The sequence below is a fragment of the Schistocerca serialis genome, chromosome 8, assembly GCF_023864345.2.
Source record: "Schistocerca serialis cubense isolate TAMUIC-IGC-003099 chromosome 8, iqSchSeri2.2, whole genome shotgun sequence".
Classification (NCBI taxonomy): Eukaryota; Metazoa; Arthropoda; class Insecta; order Orthoptera; family Acrididae; genus Schistocerca; species Schistocerca serialis.
The window spans coordinates 404,949,252-404,968,424 of NC_064645.1; the positions used below are offsets into that span (position 1 = coordinate 404,949,252).

General features: G+C 41.1%; 1 protein-coding gene across 1 annotated transcript in view; it reads right to left on the reverse strand.

The window, feature by feature from the left end:
- LOC126416352 (lon protease homolog 2, peroxisomal-like) overlaps positions 1 to 19,173 on the reverse strand; it is a 107,820-nt gene that overhangs the window by 52,222 nt on the left and 36,425 nt on the right. The window contains exons 2-5 of the mRNA XM_050084030.1: positions 10,022 to 10,115; positions 5,848 to 6,040; positions 771 to 880; positions 479 to 632 (exon numbers count right to left, since the gene is read on the reverse strand). Of these exons, the coding sequence (XP_049939987.1) occupies positions 479 to 632; positions 771 to 880; positions 5,848 to 6,040; positions 10,022 to 10,115 (551 nt within the window). The remainder of the gene's footprint in view (positions 1 to 478; positions 633 to 770; positions 881 to 5,847; positions 6,041 to 10,021; positions 10,116 to 19,173) is intronic.

Below are 19,173 nucleotides of genomic sequence, written 5' to 3' on the forward strand. Positions count from 1 at the left end.
CTTTTAACAAAGAATATTCTATAATAAGTTAAATGACAAGCAAAAAGAGCTATTAAACAACTACTGTAAACAAAGAGAGACTAAAATGAATACAATATGAACAAAGTATGTACCACACACATATTTTCTTTCTAAATTAACCAGCAACTTATTTCTCACAGGTACATAAATTTATGGTAACAGAAAAGTTCTAGTAGAATGCAAGTAATTTAAGAGTAAAGGTAATAAGTATACACATTTACTAAATTCTGTGTTTTTTGTTCCACATCATCCTTTTTTTAATTAAAATCATGGCCCTTTGTTGTGCTAACATATTTTCCCATCTCCATCAAGAAGATATTGTACCTACTTCTTGCAGAACAACTACAGATCAAATTTATTAGTAAATGTAGGAACATGGTGGAGCTAATGATGCAAAGCAGTAACTGATTTAAATAAACATAACAATATCATTTACCCAAATGAAAGCTGTACTTACCTTTAGTATGTCTAATTAGCAGTGGTAAAGTAATCTTCAAACGATCAGCTAAGTTCACAGCATCTAAAACTTTTAGTTTCTCTGGGAAAGAAGCATCCACAACTGATGCACATAAATCAACCAATGTGTGGCTTGGCAAGGAGGACAATTTATCCTGAAGAAATTTGCCGTAATTAGAAAATCAAGTTGTGAGAAACACTACGTTAACTCACACAAAGAAAATAAACCACAAATATAAGGTTTCTGTTACAATACCTTACCGATAAATGAGAAACATAAATTCTGAAGTTACCTTCAACTGTGCAGCTACTTCTGGTGGAACATTAAGGAAGTCTGTTAGTTTTGTTGCCAGCTCACGAAGATTTTCCAGCATGGCATTTACCTCTGGGCTGTCATCATCATCTTGACGGGGGCAAAAAAACAAGTTGTTACGCATTTAAATACATCTGTGCACTACTTGCACATTGTCAAGTTATCACATAGTAATGAACAACTGTAAATTAGACACAGCTTGCAGCAAGTTTTGCAAAGAAATCTGCAATAGGAATCTCTTAAATTTTTTAGTGTGTTGTGAATTCTCCAGAGTTATCCTTAATTTTACAGCCAATATTTTGGTCTGCTTGCTACCATGCCAGTCATTACTGAAAGCCTTGCAGGTTCATTTAATCCAGCAGTGTTACACATAGTTCAGCTTATAGAACAATTTGGTGTGAACTAACAAGCGCAATATTAAAGGCATCAATCACATCATGCATTTTTTTAAAAAATGTTAAAAATGTGAAAACTGTAACTCCCATAATAATTGGTCTGAATCACTCCAAAATCAGAGGATTTGTAGAAAAGTGGAAATGTAACAAGTGATTAAGATTGCAGAGAGAGAGAGAGAGAGAGAGAGAGAGAGAGGAGACTGCACAGGTCACAGTTTCAGAGTTACACCATAATCAGTTGGTACAGTGCAATCAAATGAAGTGGAAACTTACAAACAAGTATCAGTATGCCTCAATGTTAAAGAGCACAATATCAGCTTGAGCAGGACAGGATAACTGGTCTTAGGGAAACAGGTTTACCATACAATTACACTATGGCTCTTGCAGAACATGCTGTTATGACAGTGATGCAAATGTGGAACCAAGGCATAGAAGAGGGTAGTACATAGCGACAAGCGGGTACTGGACCACACCATGTGATCAGAGTACGGAATAACTGCCATTTTGTCTGGACGATTGTAATCGACAGAGTAGCTTTGTTCACAGTGCTGGTTTGACACACACACACACACACACACACACACACACACACACACTGCATCTATGTGAACAGTTCAGTGCTGTGTGCTGGCACAAATGCCATTGTGGCAGCTTCCGCAGTCCAGAACCCACCAAACCTTCAGATGGCAACGGACACTTGCATGGCATCAATACTGAGTGACAAAATGTTGTATTTTCAGATAAGTGCTGCTTCAAGTTGTCCTATAGTGATAGCCAGGTACGTGTTTGATGCCAATTGCATTGATAGCAACTGGGCAGACTGTACCGCTGATCAGCATAGACGACAAACATCAAATGTGATAGTGATGATACAGTCACTGGCTATATCATGTGAGCTCACCTCCTACATATTGAAGGAAATCTGAACAGCAACGGTTACATCACAAAGTCTTAGAGCCCAAGGCACTTGTACCTATTGCAAGCAGCTCCATGTATCATGTTTCAGTAGGACAATGCATGGCAGCATGCAGTAAGGAGTGCACAAGCCTTCTTCGAAGAACAATTGGTATCACTACTTTCCTGGCCTGCAGATTAGCCTGACATGTTGCCCATCAAACATGCCTGAGACATGGTCAGTCAGCAAACTTCTTTGTTTTGGTCCTCTGACTGCATCATGTGATGGCTTCACACCATATTGAATACTCACAGTCAGAATGTATGTACAGTTCCATAAATTTAATATTTAGCATAATGTCATGTCCCTAATCTATAGAATAAATTTTATTTCAATCTCTCATCCTCCTCCTTAGTGTTGCAATTTTCAGAATCAGTAGTGTAAGATTTCTGAAACGATGTTGACAAATGTGTAACCCGTCCATTCCGTTTGCAAAATTTTATTATTACATTTGTTTCTTCTACTTGCAGTCCCTGTAATGTTTTAAGTTTCATGTAACAGTTACTCTGACCATAACAATTACAGGACCAGGTGAGGCATTGCACAATACACAAAGATAAAATTTTAATCTATACAGATGCATTGCACAGTAGAATAATTTCAAATACAATATAGCATACATGAATATACTATAATAAGTGATCTGCAATTCTAATGTAAGTAGTTTCAGATGTGACAACAATAATTTACACCAGAAGAATAGTTCACAAACACACAAAGCAACCATAGCTACTGTTCCCTAAAATGGAGTGGCACAACAGTGTTTCACTCTTGTGTGTTGTACAGTCCAGTTCATTATAGTAAAGCTTCCTTCTGTGATTTTTTAGCATTCTTCTAGAAGAAGCAATTGTAATGCAGAAAGTGGTATGACTTCCAAGGGAATCACAGACATGTTTTAGAGTTCAAGTTCAGGAAGTGTATGGACTGTAGTAATCAAATGGTGTGTTTTATTTGAATGAAATCATCCTCTAAGCCATGTGGGGACAAGCACAATCATACCTGAAAAAGAAAAAAATAACCAGCAGCACGACACATATTACATAAGAAAAGGACATAGCACTGTATGATAGAGGTGTCAAGAACCAAATTAGCACTATGACAGGACAGCAGTAATGAGGTTGAAGCAATCATGCAGAACAAGTAGCCTACTCAAAAAGCTTAACGATACAATGTAAGTGCATATCATCCACATAGCACTGAGGTCCTAAAGACTGTTAAGTCAACTGTGGCTGTACTGGAAGTCAATTCATTCATCACTGTCAACTCCTGCCCACACTGTCACTGTCAACATGGCATTAGGATGTGTGCCACCTAAATGCTTTCTCCCGCTATCAAGTTGACAGCAAAATGTAATTACATAGTGAATACTAAGTGACTGTTTACACACAACCATTCCTCCAATGACAGCTTTAGGTTTTGGAAAGTTGTGCTGTTAATTAAACAAGTATCATATCAATCTACAGACCGCAACCACTTTGTATCTATGTATGCGCATACATACTCCACAAGCCATCATATGGTTTGTGGCTGAGTACTCTGTACCACTACTAGTCATTTTGTTTCCTGTTCCACTTGCAGATAGTGAAGGGGAAAAATGACTATCTATATGCCTCTGAATGAGCCCAAACTTCTAGTATCTTACCTTCGTGGTCCTTAAGTTGAATGTATGTTGGCGGCAATGGGATCGTTCTGCAGTCACCTTCAAATGTCAATTCTCTAAATTTTCTCAATAGTGTTCCTCAAAAACAATGTTGCCTTCCCTCCAGAGATTCCCATTTCAATCCCCAAAGCATTTCTTTAACACTTCCGTGTTGTTTACCACTACCGGCAGCAAATCCAGCAGTCCATCTCTGAATTGCTTCAGTGTTTTCCTATAATCCAACCAAGTGCAGATCCCAAATTCTTGAGCAGTAATCAAGAACAGGTTGCACTAGCATCCTATACATGGTTTCCATCAGAGATGAACTACACCTTCCTAAAATTATCCCCATAAACCAAAGTTGACAATTCACCTTCCCTACCACAATCCTCAATTGCTCATTCTATTTCATATTGTTTTGGAACTTTACACTCAGAGATTTAAATGACATGACTGTGTCAAGCAGGACAATACTAAAGCTGTATCTGAACATTACTTGTTTGTTTTTCCTATTCATCCACAGTAACTTATATTTTTGAACATCAGAAGCTAGCTGCCATTCATCACACAAATTAGAAATTTTGTCTAAGTCATCATGTATCATTGTACAGTCACTCATCTTCGACACCTTCATGTACACCACAGCACCATCGGCAAACAACTGGAAATTGCTGCCTACCCTGCCCGCCACACCATTTATACATAGAAAACAACAGCGGTCTTATCAAGTTTCCCTGGGGCATTCCTGACAATCCCCATGTCTCTGATGGACACTCTTTGTCAAGGCCAACACAATGGGGTCTATTATTTAAGAAATCTTCAAGCTACTCTTGTACCTGGAAACCTATTCCCTAAGTTCGTACCATCATTAACAGAGACAGTAGGGATATTAGGTTCATACTTTGTGTCATAGATATGTCTGCAAGATTATACATCTAAATCTACACTTGTACTAGATACGCCACTGTATGGAGTGTGGCAGTCATTACACGATAAATAAGTATCATTTACCACCACATTCCTATCCCATTCATCATAGTACAGGGGAAGAAATATTGTTGATAGCACTTCTCTGTGTAAGTCCTAATCTCTCTATGTGAACCTTGAAGAAGAACAGAGTGCATTCTTTAAAGTTTCTCTCTCTTCCATTAATCAAACTTGATAATGGTTGCAGATCATGGCATTCAAGAATTAGTTGAATATATATTTTTTTAACTCTTTGATGCATTTCCAGTAAATATTAGCCTGAAATCTACCATCCCACTTTAAACTGCTTCAGACTGAATTTAAAGATACTTGATAGTTATGACTGATTCCAGTGACTGATCACTAACTGTACAATCAAACAATACTGGATCTTTTCCCCTATTTAATGACCTTTATTTATATTATGAGGGTTTACCTTTCCTGTCTGGTCATTCCTCCCCCCCCCCCCCCCAATCGGCATCGCCCTCTCCCTCTCCCTCTCTCCCCTTCTTCCCCTACCTGGGCAAGAATGACCATGTGACCATGGAGAGTTGGGGTGGTTGCGAAGGACAGTGTTACCTCCTGGTATTACTATTATCAAAATGTTCAAATGTGTGTGAAATCTTATGGGACTTAGCTGCTAAGGTCATCAGTCCCTAAGCCTACACACTACTTAACCTAAATTATCCTAAGGACAAACACACACACTCATGCACGAGGGAGGACTTGAACCTTCGCTGGGTCCAGCCGCACAGTCCGTGACTGCAGCGCCTTACACCACTCAGCTAATCCTGCACAGCTACTATTATCATTGAATTACCTGAAAATACTTGCCTTGTATTTGACTAAAATGTGTGTCAAATCTCTATAGGTATGCATAGGACTCAATTCCAAGACAGATTAGCAGCGAAAACTTTTTAAAAGATCATAGAGAAAGAGAAAAGAACAAAACAGATGATTTCCCACTTTCCAGCACAATCTCTCTCTCTCTCTCTCTCTCTCTCTCTCTCTCTCTCTCTCTCTCTCTCTCTCTCTCTCACACACACACACACACACACACGCACAGGCCCATGCCCATGCCCACGCCCACACACAAACTTACCATCATGAACCACCAACTTATCCAGCTGTGAAACAACACCAACAGGGTATGGCACTTCCATTACAAGCTTCTCCAGCCTAAAACGACATATTCCATAAAGCAGAAGAGTAAAACTAGCAGAATGTCTCCAGCTAGTGCCAACCACTTGAACAACAAGAGCTGCTGTGCCAACTGGATGCAATGGAACAGACCCCTATAAGAAATATGCATGTTAGAGAAAAATAAATGAATAGTTTCAGTGTTAGTATGCAAAATTATAGCTTACTAAAACTCTTCAGGTGTCTGAGAAGAAAAAGAATCCACTTCAAGATACATTGTTTTCCATTCAATCCACCTTTTTATGGCATATCAATGCTGTTCTCTATACGATTTCTTTGTAGAACTGCTAATGAAATTACAGAACTTCCATATAACTATCTTCAAGATATAAGTACTCAATAAATAGAAGCTAATACCTTTTTGGAATGCCCTACCTACATTCTGGATCAGACAGAAAACTGAATTACAAATTGTTCAAGTTGCAAAAAGAGAGACACTGACTCAGCAGTACTTATCTCCAGGGAGGAAAGAGGGATTGTCTGTAGAAGGTTATCATGGAAAGACCACTGAAAAAAGAAAACAAAGATCATTGAATCTCATCATCTGTCATCTATTTTCATCATGTAGCCATCTTCTGTCTGCCTTCAGAGAACTTCTTTCTATGTTCTTCAACTTTACTTATAACTTTGTCTGTTCTTTTATCTCTGAAATCCATCTGGCACAGAGTTTACCAAACTTAGACCGCCCAGTGTCTCTGATGCCCTCTCCATCATATTTAACTCACGTTCTCTTCTCAGCACCTTAACTTAGGTTTACATGGTCACCACCACCACCACCACCACCACCACCACCTCCTCCTCCTCCTCCTCCTCCTCCTCCCCCCCCCCTTCCCACCCCCTTTTCCAACCTTAACCAAACAATATATCTTTCCTCCCTAAGGTAAGAATATTTAGCAGCTCCGAAAGCTAGTCCTACTGACTGTCCTTTCACTGTTTCTAGCAGCAGATCTAGGAATTTCACTTACTGAAGATTAGTACATGCCAGGCATTCTATCTCCTTGTAATTTTGAACTACCTGCATCATCCATTAATATTTTCACTTACTCCCAAGTATTTGCACCTCATTTGTTCTTATTCATAACAGTAATAATAATGACGATAATAATAATAATAATAATAATAATAACAACCAGACATAATGTCTGATAACGGAATGAAATAATAATAATAATAATAATAATAACAGGGAAGAGGAAAACTAAGATGTGCTGATATAGCTTTAAGGCACAGTGCTCTTGCTTGTGAGACAGGCACGTGAGCCACAGCCAGATCAAATAAATTTGCTATCGGCTTCCAAATTAAGCCTCTCTAGCCTACAGCCTCCACTATCACTGCCAGATATGCTTTCCTTGTCACACTTCATCAATACGACCTGGCAAAGAGGGGGTAAACATGATATGGAAGGTATACAGAAGCCAATCAGCATGACGCAAAGCAAATGAGAGAATCAGTGGGAATTGATCACTATCAAAGACATCATTGTGCAGTGACCAGTGTAATGAGGGGAGAAGGGGAGTGGAAGTGAGCAGAAGATCAATTGCAGAGAAAGTGCCATAAGCAACACTAAAATGGGTAAAGGAACCATCATTAAGAAGGCAAAAATCGTGGTCCGCAAGAAACTTGTCTATGAAGAGGCCCAAGAAATAAGTCAGCCCCACAAGGGGTGATGGGCATTAAACTTTCTTGGAGAACGAAGACAGGGCAGCAGGCATAGGTGGTCTGTAAAGTGGCGGTGGTGGTTGTTGGGATGTTTAAGGGGGACTAAACAGCGAAGGTCATCAGTCCCCCATTCCAAAACCAGGTGAGACATAAATTCACGAAGCAGGTAAAACCCCAAGGGGAAGGAGACTCCCCCCAGGCCCTAAAAGAACACAAATGCGGCAACAAACACTACAGACACGAAGAGTACAGACGAACACCAGAAGAAGAAAAGAAGAAGGCCGGAGACTGGTTGACTGACCGTGAGAACAAAAAAAAGGGAAAGAGTCAACCATCCGACGACACACCAAAACAGCAATAAATATTGAGAGACGCGAGGACAAAAGACACAGAAAGGGAAAGGTGCAGGACCTCCCTAAATGGAACCATAAAAAGGACTACCGCGTATAAAATTTAAAACGCCATCAGCCATGGAGGCATCATCACATAAAATCAAAGGCAAAGTGCCCGGGAGATTAAAAGACTGCCGGAGGGTGCGCAGTCGGGGACACTCCAACAAAACGTGGGCGACCGTCAGCCGGGACCCACACCGACACGGGGGGGATCCTCCTGACGCAAAAGACGACCGTGCGTCAGGTAGGTATGGCCGATGCACAGCCGACGCAGGATGACAGAGTCCCTGCGAGGAGCCTGCAGGGAGGAGCGCCACACATCAGTCGTCTCCTTGACAGCCCGCAGTTTATTCGGGGATGTCATGCCACGCCACTCAGCAGTCCACATCCCAAGTACCTTACGGCACAACACCAGCTGCTGATCGCGAGCCGTGAGGCCGATCTCCAAAGATGGGGCGTCGAACGCCCCTTTGGCCAGCCTGTCAACACATTCGTTCCCCGGGATGCCAACGTGACCTGGCGTCCAAATAAATACCACCGAACGACCAGAGCGGGTAATGGCGGAAACAGACTCCTGAATAGAGGACACATCTGTAAAGTGGGATACAGATTGCAAATCACAATCACAAAGCCCAAGTGGACTAGGATGGTATGATGGGGATGCATATCCTAAGAACACCCATACAAGACCAATGTGCAAACACCACCAGAAGCCCTCAACAGGCCAACTCAGTTCTGACAGAAAGCATGGAACCCACGAAGGATCCTGTAGAATGACACAAGCTGCAGAGTAAAAGGAAGTAAGGGATTGCAACGCCAGAAGGGATTGAAGTTACTGTTACAATTCCATTGAATAAAGACAGAATGAGGATCCAAATGGGATGCATACGGGCCGAAGCCAGACACACTGCAGGGTCACCATTCATCACCAACATGGAAGGTGCGACATCCAGAAACAAGAGGTCAGACTCAGGTTCCACTACTGCTATCACACACTCCATGTAAGGACCGTAAAGATAAGATACGAGAAATTTGGTCTCATATGGAGGCATACAGACAGTCATTTTCCACTCACTCTCTTTGCAAGTGGAACAGGAAAGAAAACAACTAGTACTGATACAGGGTACCCTTCACCACACATCAAATGGTGGCTTGCGGATTATGGATGTAGAGGTTGCAAGGGTGGGTCTGTACCTATGGGGGTACCAAAGTGGCCTTGTTCAGGACCTTCTTCTTCTTCTTCTTCTTCTTCTTCTTCTTCCTTTCCATATGTCAAAGAGGGCAGGGCCTGGAGGAAGAGCAGGCTTTAGCGAGATCAGGAACTAAGAGAGACCGGGCAACCTTGGGATACATGATGGAATGCGGGTCCCATGGCCAACGTGTGGCAGAAGCTGGGAGGGCCGGGGGGGGGGGGGGGGGGGGCTGGCTGTCCCCAGGGAGGGAGGATCCCATCACCAGCAGACACCAAAGGAGGGGACACTTCTCTGGTCAAGTGGTGGGAACGGCACCTAAAGGGAAAGGGGAGGACATGGAAACTGCAAGGGAGAGGGAGAGGAAACAAGGACCAGGACTGGGATAAGGAGGAGAGAGGTGCACGAAAGGACGTAACACAGGCAAAGTTAGATGTCATACGAACAGTGTAAAGGACGAACCTCAGTGTAGGGTAAACGAGTGATGGTTGTGACAATTAATGCACATTGGCAGCAGAACGAATGAGCTAGCACCATTGAGTGGGTGTCCACATTCACCACATAGAGGGTCTGCTGTTCAGCAGGCTGAGCCTGGGATGGAAGAAAGGGCCGTAATAGCTCAGGGTCCCATCTGCACCACACAAACTCACAAAGGACCCGGGGAGGGGCGGGGGGGAGGGGGGCGAAGGCGGGAGGAGGGGGAGATGAAGAAATAACCTATGTTTTCAAAACACAGGAGCACCAATTAAGCAAATGCTTGTATTTCTGGAAAAAAGTTCTAACTAAAACTACTATATTCAACAACATGCTTAGAAGAAATAAAATGAAAGTATACCTGCAAATCTGCAGCCAATTCCTTGGGCAGAACACCAAGAATTAAGCTGGCTAGGCTGCTTCGGGACATTATCCTGCTCCTGATCATTTCAATGCTGTCAAAAACATCATGGTTTCATTCAAATACTGTGTGATGTTTGGTAACAAGTTTATATTATCATCATTATCTTACGAAAACAGTTATTGAAAAACAACTAAAATTAGCCTATAAAGCAAAATTGCACATACTACATGCAGAACACACCAAAAAAATGTGCAAAAATTTTGAGGGATACAATTTGCTTTAATTCAATCAACATTTTTTAAGCATAAGAAGACAGATGCTAGTCCTCAACATGATTGTAACTATTTCAAAATTTCTTTGTCAATACAATCATAGCAGTGCCCCAAAAATGTATTTCTCACTACTCTTTTAAATGGGAGAATGTAAAAATACTTAGTAAGTACAGTAATTATACGCCTATTATGGCTAGCTTTTGACAGTTTGTAAAAAAAATGTGTTAATGTCCTGTCATTTGACACACAAATGTCATACAAAAACTGCCCTGTATCACCACTCTGGGTATTTGTGCTGCAAGAAGTCAGCACTGTATCGACTACTGTTTCTTTTGCTCCACACAAAATGAGGTGAATTAAGTGCTGTTGTGTTTTGGGTGTATTGTAATGATCGTATGGTAGTGAAACTTCATCTTTCAAATTCTGATTTAATTTTAAATAATACTGAGGATGCCAAAAAATGTGTACGCACTTAAATAAACAGCACACCAACACATTTACTCTCTACATTACTTTTACAACCAACTTTCACGACACTGCATAGAACAAAAACTTGTGACTGGATTTTAACTGTCCTGTGTCTCAACCACCGTGCTAATTCATTTGATCTCAACAGATGCTTTCCTCTTCAAGACCATATCAGAACCTACATAAGCACTTAGTAAGCTATAGTGTTGTGAAACGTGGAAGATACTACATACAGTTAACCATTATCCAATTTCTTGTACCACTCTGAGTCCAGGAAGAATGGCTGTATGACTCCACATGTGGCCTATCTCCTTTTCTTGTTCTTGTAGTCTTCCAGTAAGATACACAAATGATCAAGGTTAATAACACACACTTGTACAGTGTGGCCACTTGGAAGTATCAAGTCTGCATCCCAGTGGTAGAAGTAGTATTTATACACAATATTTTACAAGCAGCAGGAGAGGCAACTGCGTAAAATTACTTGTCACCAAACTTTTGAGATAATTTTCTACATTAAATTTCAAACCTCTCTGCAGTTCCTTACAGAGTCACGGTTTGAGAAATTGCTTATGCCGAGTTAATATTCTTGCAGAGGCTCTCATCTAAAATGCTTGTGCTTTCCCATAATGACCCTATGTCAACTGAACTGGCTGGATACTAATATACCAGCACATCTCTGAATTCATTCAATCTCTTCTTTCAATCCAGCCTCATGAGACACAACATCTGAGCAGTATTAAAGAACAGAGCATACAAGAGTCAAGAATAAGAGTAATGCTATTACTTATATGTTTTGCAGATCAATGTTGGCTGCACTCACTACGATACATCAACAGGTGATTTAAATATCCAGTGACAGCAGCAGGCAATGTGTTTCATAAGAATCAGTTGATGCAACTTTGTTGGATCCTGGTACAAATATCCCAACAGAATATACAATGTGTTAAAAATAGTGTTTGTAACACCAAAAGTTTAAAATATATTTCCTATAACAATAAAAATTATTTTGTGATATATGATACAGAGCCAGAATTGCAAAGTAATGTGAGACATACATAACTTGTAGTCACTTCTGAATCACTACTATAAAATTTCAGTAACTGTAGCTGGTCTCTTCTCCACAATCAGCCTGTCATCATAATCTTCATTCTTTTAAAAACCCTGACCCCACAACAGCATCACTTTAGGCTACCTTTCGAGGACCAATAGGAGAATACTGAATGATTCTGATTATGATGCTAAAATGCATTATCTCTTTTCTCAGCTCACAATGGTTACCTAGAATTATAACTGCAACAGCAATACAGAATTGTTGAATTGCCAACGTTTGTACTACAAAGGAGAAGTGCCCCGATTTAGCATTGCCCCTATTCCACACTTTAGCCAAAGAGCCTTGTACACATTCTCCTACCTTCTCAGAATTCTTTCAACATAGTAAAGTCATGCACTTGCCTTTTCTAAAAGTGATTCTATATGTCCTTCCCACATACTACTTAAGGACATCAGTTCACATACATAATCAAAATGACTGAGTCCAGCATGTAACATGCAAGCTGTACTCAAAAAGTACCAGACCTTTTTCATCTGTCTTATCAACTTGCTTTTATCAATATTTTGGCAAGCTATGATTCATAAGACTAAGTGGACTTTTTATCTAAATATGAATTTCCTTACCATTACTTCATGAAGACAGGATCCCATATATGAGAGATGTCAACCATCACAGTGCAGACTTTGAACAATAATTTGTACAGTCCCACTGAAACAAAGCCTGGGTGATTTCTTCAGCCTTCATCTACCCCATCACATAAGTGTTTATCCAAAAAGTTCAAAATGATGCTTCTGTCTTCAAAGCTCTCTTGCCCTTTGCTCAATAACTAATCTTACAGATAAAAACGGTGTCTCTGATTGCAACTTTAGCCTAATCATTGACTTTAAAGGGAAATGCTGTTTAATCTACAGCATTCAACTTAATTAAAGCTTCAACCTGGCAATTCATCCCTACCAATTTTCTAAAATCCACACAGTATCTCTTCCGCAACTTGGTGGAGAACATAGAAGAAATTAAGAGGTATTATCAGAATGTAGATTTATGGTTGGTTCATAACGCCTCCTTGAATGGCGGACCAAAATCTCACCCTTTAATCTGGACAATCATTTATTCCATCAAAACTTTATTCTTCTTACCAATTAGTCGTTAGGTTTAAGACAGCCAATGAACTAATCTCTGCCTTGTTGTTCATGGTTTGTAATACAGGGTCCAAAGGCTTCATTCATTTTTAAAACACTCATTTTCAAAAACATTTAAAAATCTATGCCCAATATCCATATCCCTGTGATGAACAAAATAAAAGTACACAGTAGTGGGTTTAACACTGGGCAGCAGTAGTACCACATGCCACATAAAGTGGAGAATACAGCTATAACACGCAGAAGTGACAATTACATTACTAGCAGAATTTCTGTCCATACTGCAACTCTCAATTATGGCAGAATGCTACGAAGGATGATCTGAAAGTAAGTTTCATCATTCTTTTTGAAAAAGAAGAAGATAAACAATGTAACACAAACATGTGCCATATGAATTCACACTCATTGCTGGTTCAACGACAGAAGGGGCATCGGAGAAGGAGGCATGATGCATGCGCAGAGTGCCAAAGAAGAGAGAGTAGCAGCTGACTGGCATCCCCAAGATTACTCATGTGCACATCACAATGGCACATAGATGTGTACAGGCAACTTGGCCACCAATAGAAGTGTGCAGTTTTATCTGGTATGAATGGGCATGTGGGATAAGTGTGTCCATCATCCATGAATGCCTACAGACCACATATGATGAGGTGGTCATGCTTGTTAAATAGTCAGCCATTGGTGTTGCATGTTTGAAGAAGGAAGACAGAATGTGGAGGACGAAGGTCAAAAGGGGCATCCCTTGACATTTGTGAATGAAACAACATTGCTGTGCTCAGGCCCATCACACACTCCATGATGTGTTGAACTACCAAAAAGTGCCTGCAAGACTGTTGCTGAGAAAACGAACCCAAGGTTACAAGACAGCAAGAATGGGAATCCGCCTCAATCACTTGATGAGGTACATGCAAGAGGGGAAATGAGTTCCTACTCAGAATCATCACAGGTGATGAGACATGGGTACGCCACTTTATCTGAGAATACACGCTCAACTCAATGACTTGGAAGCATCCAAAGCAATGATGAGGTGCCAGGCTGTGCAGCAATTTCTTGCACTGCAGGGTACCAAGTTTTACCACAGTAGTTTCTCCCAATGAACTGCTCATTATGACGAAAGTATCAACGTCAGTGGTGACTTATGTCGAATAGTAGTACTTGGTGTATAGTTCATGAGGCCATGGTGTATTTGCTTTTGGAAATAAGGTTTCTGTGTGAAAAAAACTATGACAAAATTAACTTTTAGAATGACCCTCAGATTCTGGCTAGGGCTCTATCTTCAATGTAGTTCTACACTATGGCCTTGGGACTGCATCTGGAGCTGGATATTCCCATTTCTCGCTAAAGCATCCTTAGGTATGCTGCCATCCTTCTCAGAAGTCTTATTGTTGTTTTTTGTAGGTCAACAGGCATAACCACAATGTCATCAGTTCCTTGCTCAAAAACAAATCTCTGAAAGGGTAGTACCACCAGCTACTGGTAAAAGCCATCTGGTCATATTTCCACAGTGTGTAGTCATGGTAGAATTTCGTTATTTTGGGCAATAACAATGCTTGGGATCAGAGTAGATGCACAAGATTTAAAGTAAGTGTAGGAAAGGGTCAGCTTGTAGGCTGGGCAGCAAATATGGGATCCCAGGGCTCATCTGCAACAATGCACAGATGAAACAGTGACATAAAACACTCCCACCCCATGCAGATATATGATGTATGAGTCAAAGGGGAGGGACTAAAACCATAGAAAAGATCAGAAAGACACAGAAAATAATAAAACAAGACTAAAAGAAAAAAAAGACTGGACTAGTAAGCAGGTCAGAGAGAGTTGATGGCTTGCATGGGATCAGCATGTACTGGGAGACATTCCTCCCTCAGTTACCCCACCCCTGATCTGGTATGGTTAAAACCTTATGAAGTTGGGAATAAAATCTACTCTCTCAGAAAAGCAAAGCCTGTTCAACTGTTCTTTCATGAACAGCCACTATCAAGGATAAGGAATCCTTATGGCCTTGCATTCGTAGGAGGGTTGTAAGAAGAAAAATTCTGCATTAGGATGTAGTCAAATATCAGTAGGGCACCATAACTACAATGGGCTCGTCAGAGGTTGAGTGGGTGGGTAGGAGATTGTGGGGGCTGTTTACACAGCATGCAACTGTAAGTCAGATGAGTGTGTTAACTCTCAGCCAGCTTAAAACTGTGGATTCCCATCGAGATAAATGGATGGAGGAATGTCACACAGCAGTGGTCTCCTTGATGACACACAATTAGGTATCACACCATCTTCTGTACCAGCTGTGACAGACCACATGTCATAGATGCACTCTTTGGTGAGAGCTGGGTATCCCTATTTCCAGAGTCGGCCATGAGGTCACTTTCCTGGCTAGCTGATCATCCATCTCATTCCCAGAAAACTTAGCTTCAAGTTTGGCTGAGATCATGTAAAAGATCATGGATGCTAGAGACTATCTGGCGGTGAGGGTTGTATTGACTAACAGCCTGCAGACTGCTCAATGACTCACTGCACATTAGGAATAAATTGCAGTCTTTCTTCTTGATAAAATAGAAGGCTCCAGCATCAGCACCGGTTTCACTGAGGAGACACTACACACACCTGTCAGAAAATGTAGTTCCTAGTCATTAGTAAACACGAAAGCATATACCATCCTCCTCTTATCAGAGCTATTGGTATGGATGATTTCCAAATCTTGGTACTCACAAAAAACAGCAAGAAAGATGGGTTGACTGACAATGAAGGAAATGGAAGTTTTAATACCATGAGATGCACTTAGATGAACCTTGGGTATGCACCAGGATGGGATGCGTAAAGCTGTCTGAGGGTTACAGTCAAGTGTGGGGAGAGAAACATCTCTACAGAGGATTTCCAGTTTAATTCCAATTTAGAGTCCAGTTCTAGACTGAATTTCAGGGGGTGAAACTTCAGTCCAAGGAACAGAATCTGATATATGCGATGGTTAGGGAAGTAGCAGACAGTGAAGACATAGTTGAAGAATAGTAGCTGTGGTGGTGAAACTGCAAGGGCAGAATCCTAGACTCCTACAGCAGACCACCTATTGGACTTGCTCAAAAGGCTCTTGTAGCATGCCTTAACCCACAATGGTGAACTGGGTATAGCAATCAAAATGTTGATGGTGCCACTGAACTATACACCTAGCATCCATAATAAAACACAACTGTGATAAAATTAGGACCTTATGGAAGTTTAATAGTGCACAGTGTTCTGCAACCCAACAGATATGACAGAAATAGGAGAGCATTCAGTTTCCCTATGCAATTAAGTTTGAGCTGGTGGATGTGGAGCAGCCACATCAGTTTGTCATCAAATAGTATGCCTAGAAAGTGAGATTGCACAACTACTTCAAAAAAACAGGTTCCTAGTAAAATTTCTGGATCCAAAGCATCATTCTGCAACAATAACAATATGTAAGCCATGTTTCAGTAGGGGCCCAAGACAAGGCCTTTCGTATGGCTCCTCAGATTTGACACTTCGCAACGGCCATGGGTTGAGAGCTGTAGCAAATACAACAGTCATCTGCATAGAAAACAGGAGTAGCTGTTGGTCCCACGAGGTCTACAAGACTGTTGATAGCTACAAGGTAAAGGATGACAATGAGGGCAGAGTCCTGTGGTACACCATTCTCCTGCAACTACGGGAAGCTTAGGCATGTTCCAAATAACCTTAAATGATCAGTGAAAAAACAAGTTCTAGATAAATGTCTGTAAAGTGCCGCAAAAGAATCAACAACAGAGTGTAGTCAAGATATGACCATGCGAGGCAGTCGATTGTGGAGAGACCCCTCCCAGAAACCAAACTGGTTAAGTGGATATGAGGCCCCAACTCAAGAAATGTGGTTTGATGATTCATGCCCGATTGGTTTAGAAGTAATTTATAGAGCACAAAAGTATGGGCCATTGGTCAATAGCTATCAATGGAAGGTGGTTCCTTTCGTGGATTAAGGTTCGAAAGAATGATACTAATCCACCATTGTGACAGGAATTAACCTCTAAGTCAGTTACAATTGAAAACCCTCCTAATGCAACTGAAGATTACTGGACAAATTATTCAAGTTAATAAATTTTTTTCTCAATATTTTCTTTTTTCTACCTTACCTAGTACTATTTGATACATTCATTCACATTAAGTTCGTCCACGTTACATATTTTATTCAAATGTAAACTGTATCTTATTTGCTGCAGAACGACCACATTAGCTGTCATTCTCACAACAATCAGTACAAGTCAGGAACAGCCTTATCAATTGGTTTCCAAGCAACCTAGCACACCTACTTGAAGGAAATGCCAGTATTATTAATTTAGCTTTACTGCCTTCTAAACCAATCAGGCATGAATTATCAAGCCATAATACAAAAAAAAAAATTAATATAGTTTTCAGTGCCATGTGACCTATATTGTGCAGAATTAACTACAATTAATGCCGAAAAAATTTCTGTAGACCAATAGTGAGGTGTCTTTATTTGATGACACTGAGAATGAAAACATCTTATATACAACACTTATTAGTTTTAAGGGGATGTCCTCATATGAGGACAGTGAGAATGAAAAAACTACATCTTACATGGAACATTTATTAGTAATATCAAAGAACACATCAATGAGGGTACACACTATTTTGTATTTTTATCATTGGAATGAAGTTGTTCGACATACACAGGATACGGAGCACCAATACACTTCTCACAGATATAATATGATTGGTTGGTTTAAAAAGGGGAAAGAGACCAAACTGCAAGGTCATCGGTCCCTTGTTCCCAGTAGAACAATCACCGAAGGGAAAGAAGGAAACAAAGAAGATGTATGGCACAATAACAGGAGAAAGGAAGAACCAGAAGAAAGACAGAAGGACAACAAACACTACAATGGACAAAACTGGACAAGAAAACCACAGGGAGAAGAGATTAAAAACAAGAAAGCAGATTACCATGGGTGGCTGACCATAAGAATAAAAAAGGAGAAGCCAGCCACTCTGCAACACATTAAAACCTCCACCCTAAAAGTCCTAGGGTGGAGGAGACAGAGGGACAAAGGACATGCACTAAAACTCCTATCAAATGATAAAACCCACCCTCACGAATAAAACTTAAAACTAAAGCTGCTGTTAAGGCACTGTCACCCAACACCAAAGGTAGTATTCTGGGAAAGTTAAAAGTCCACTGCAAAGTGGCTAAAAGTGGGCAGTCCAGCAAGAGGTGGACGACTGTCACTTGGGAGCCACAGCGACACTGAGGTGGGTCCCCGCAACGGAGGAGGTAACCATGTTTGACCCACACATGGCCAATGCGGAGTCGACAAAGGACAACTGATTCCCTGCGAGAAGCCCGCAGGGAAGACTTCCACCCATTTTCAGTCTCTGTAAGGACACGCAGTTTGTTGTACATAATGTCATGCCATTCTGCCTCCCAAAGCCTTCCGCATAGCCTGTTTGGCCAGCCTGTCAGCAAGTTCATTGCCTGGGATTCAGACACGTCCTGGGGGCATAGATGGACTCCTGGACGTTCCCTACCAAAGGATGACGAGGGTAGCATTGGTTGGGTTGACAGCTTGTAAGCTGCTCAGGGAATCAGAACAGAGAAGAAATGACTCACCAGAACAGGAACAGATGCACTGAATTGTACGAGATATGGCCAGAAGTCCAAGACATACAACTTTGCGGCTGAAAACTGGAAGCCATGGGCTAGAGCCCATGACTAGGCCTTGTGAGTAGCTCCCTGTAGGTGCCGCTCAGCAACAACAGTACTGGAGGAGCAATACAAAATGCATAATCATCCGCATACAAAGAAGGGGAGACCAACAGCTCTACAGCTGCTGCTAGGTCGTTAATGGCCACTAAAAATAGATACACACTCAATAAGGAGCCCTGTGGAATGCCAATCTTCTGAATATGGGGAGACCTATAGGAGGCACCAACTTGGACATGGAAAGTATGGAGCAATAGGAAGTTTTGGATAAAAATCAGGAGCGGGCACCGGAGACCCCACTCATACAATGTGGCAAGGATATGATGGGAGAGGGGGGGGGGGGGGGTCGGGGGTGGAGAAGAAAAGGAGACGTACAGCATAATAACAGGAGAAAAGAAGAACCAGTAGAACAACAGAAGGACAACCAGCACTACCATGAACAAAACAAAGAAAACCACAAAGAGAAGCAAGAAACATGTGGAAGGGATAAAAACAAGAGGGCACATGACTGT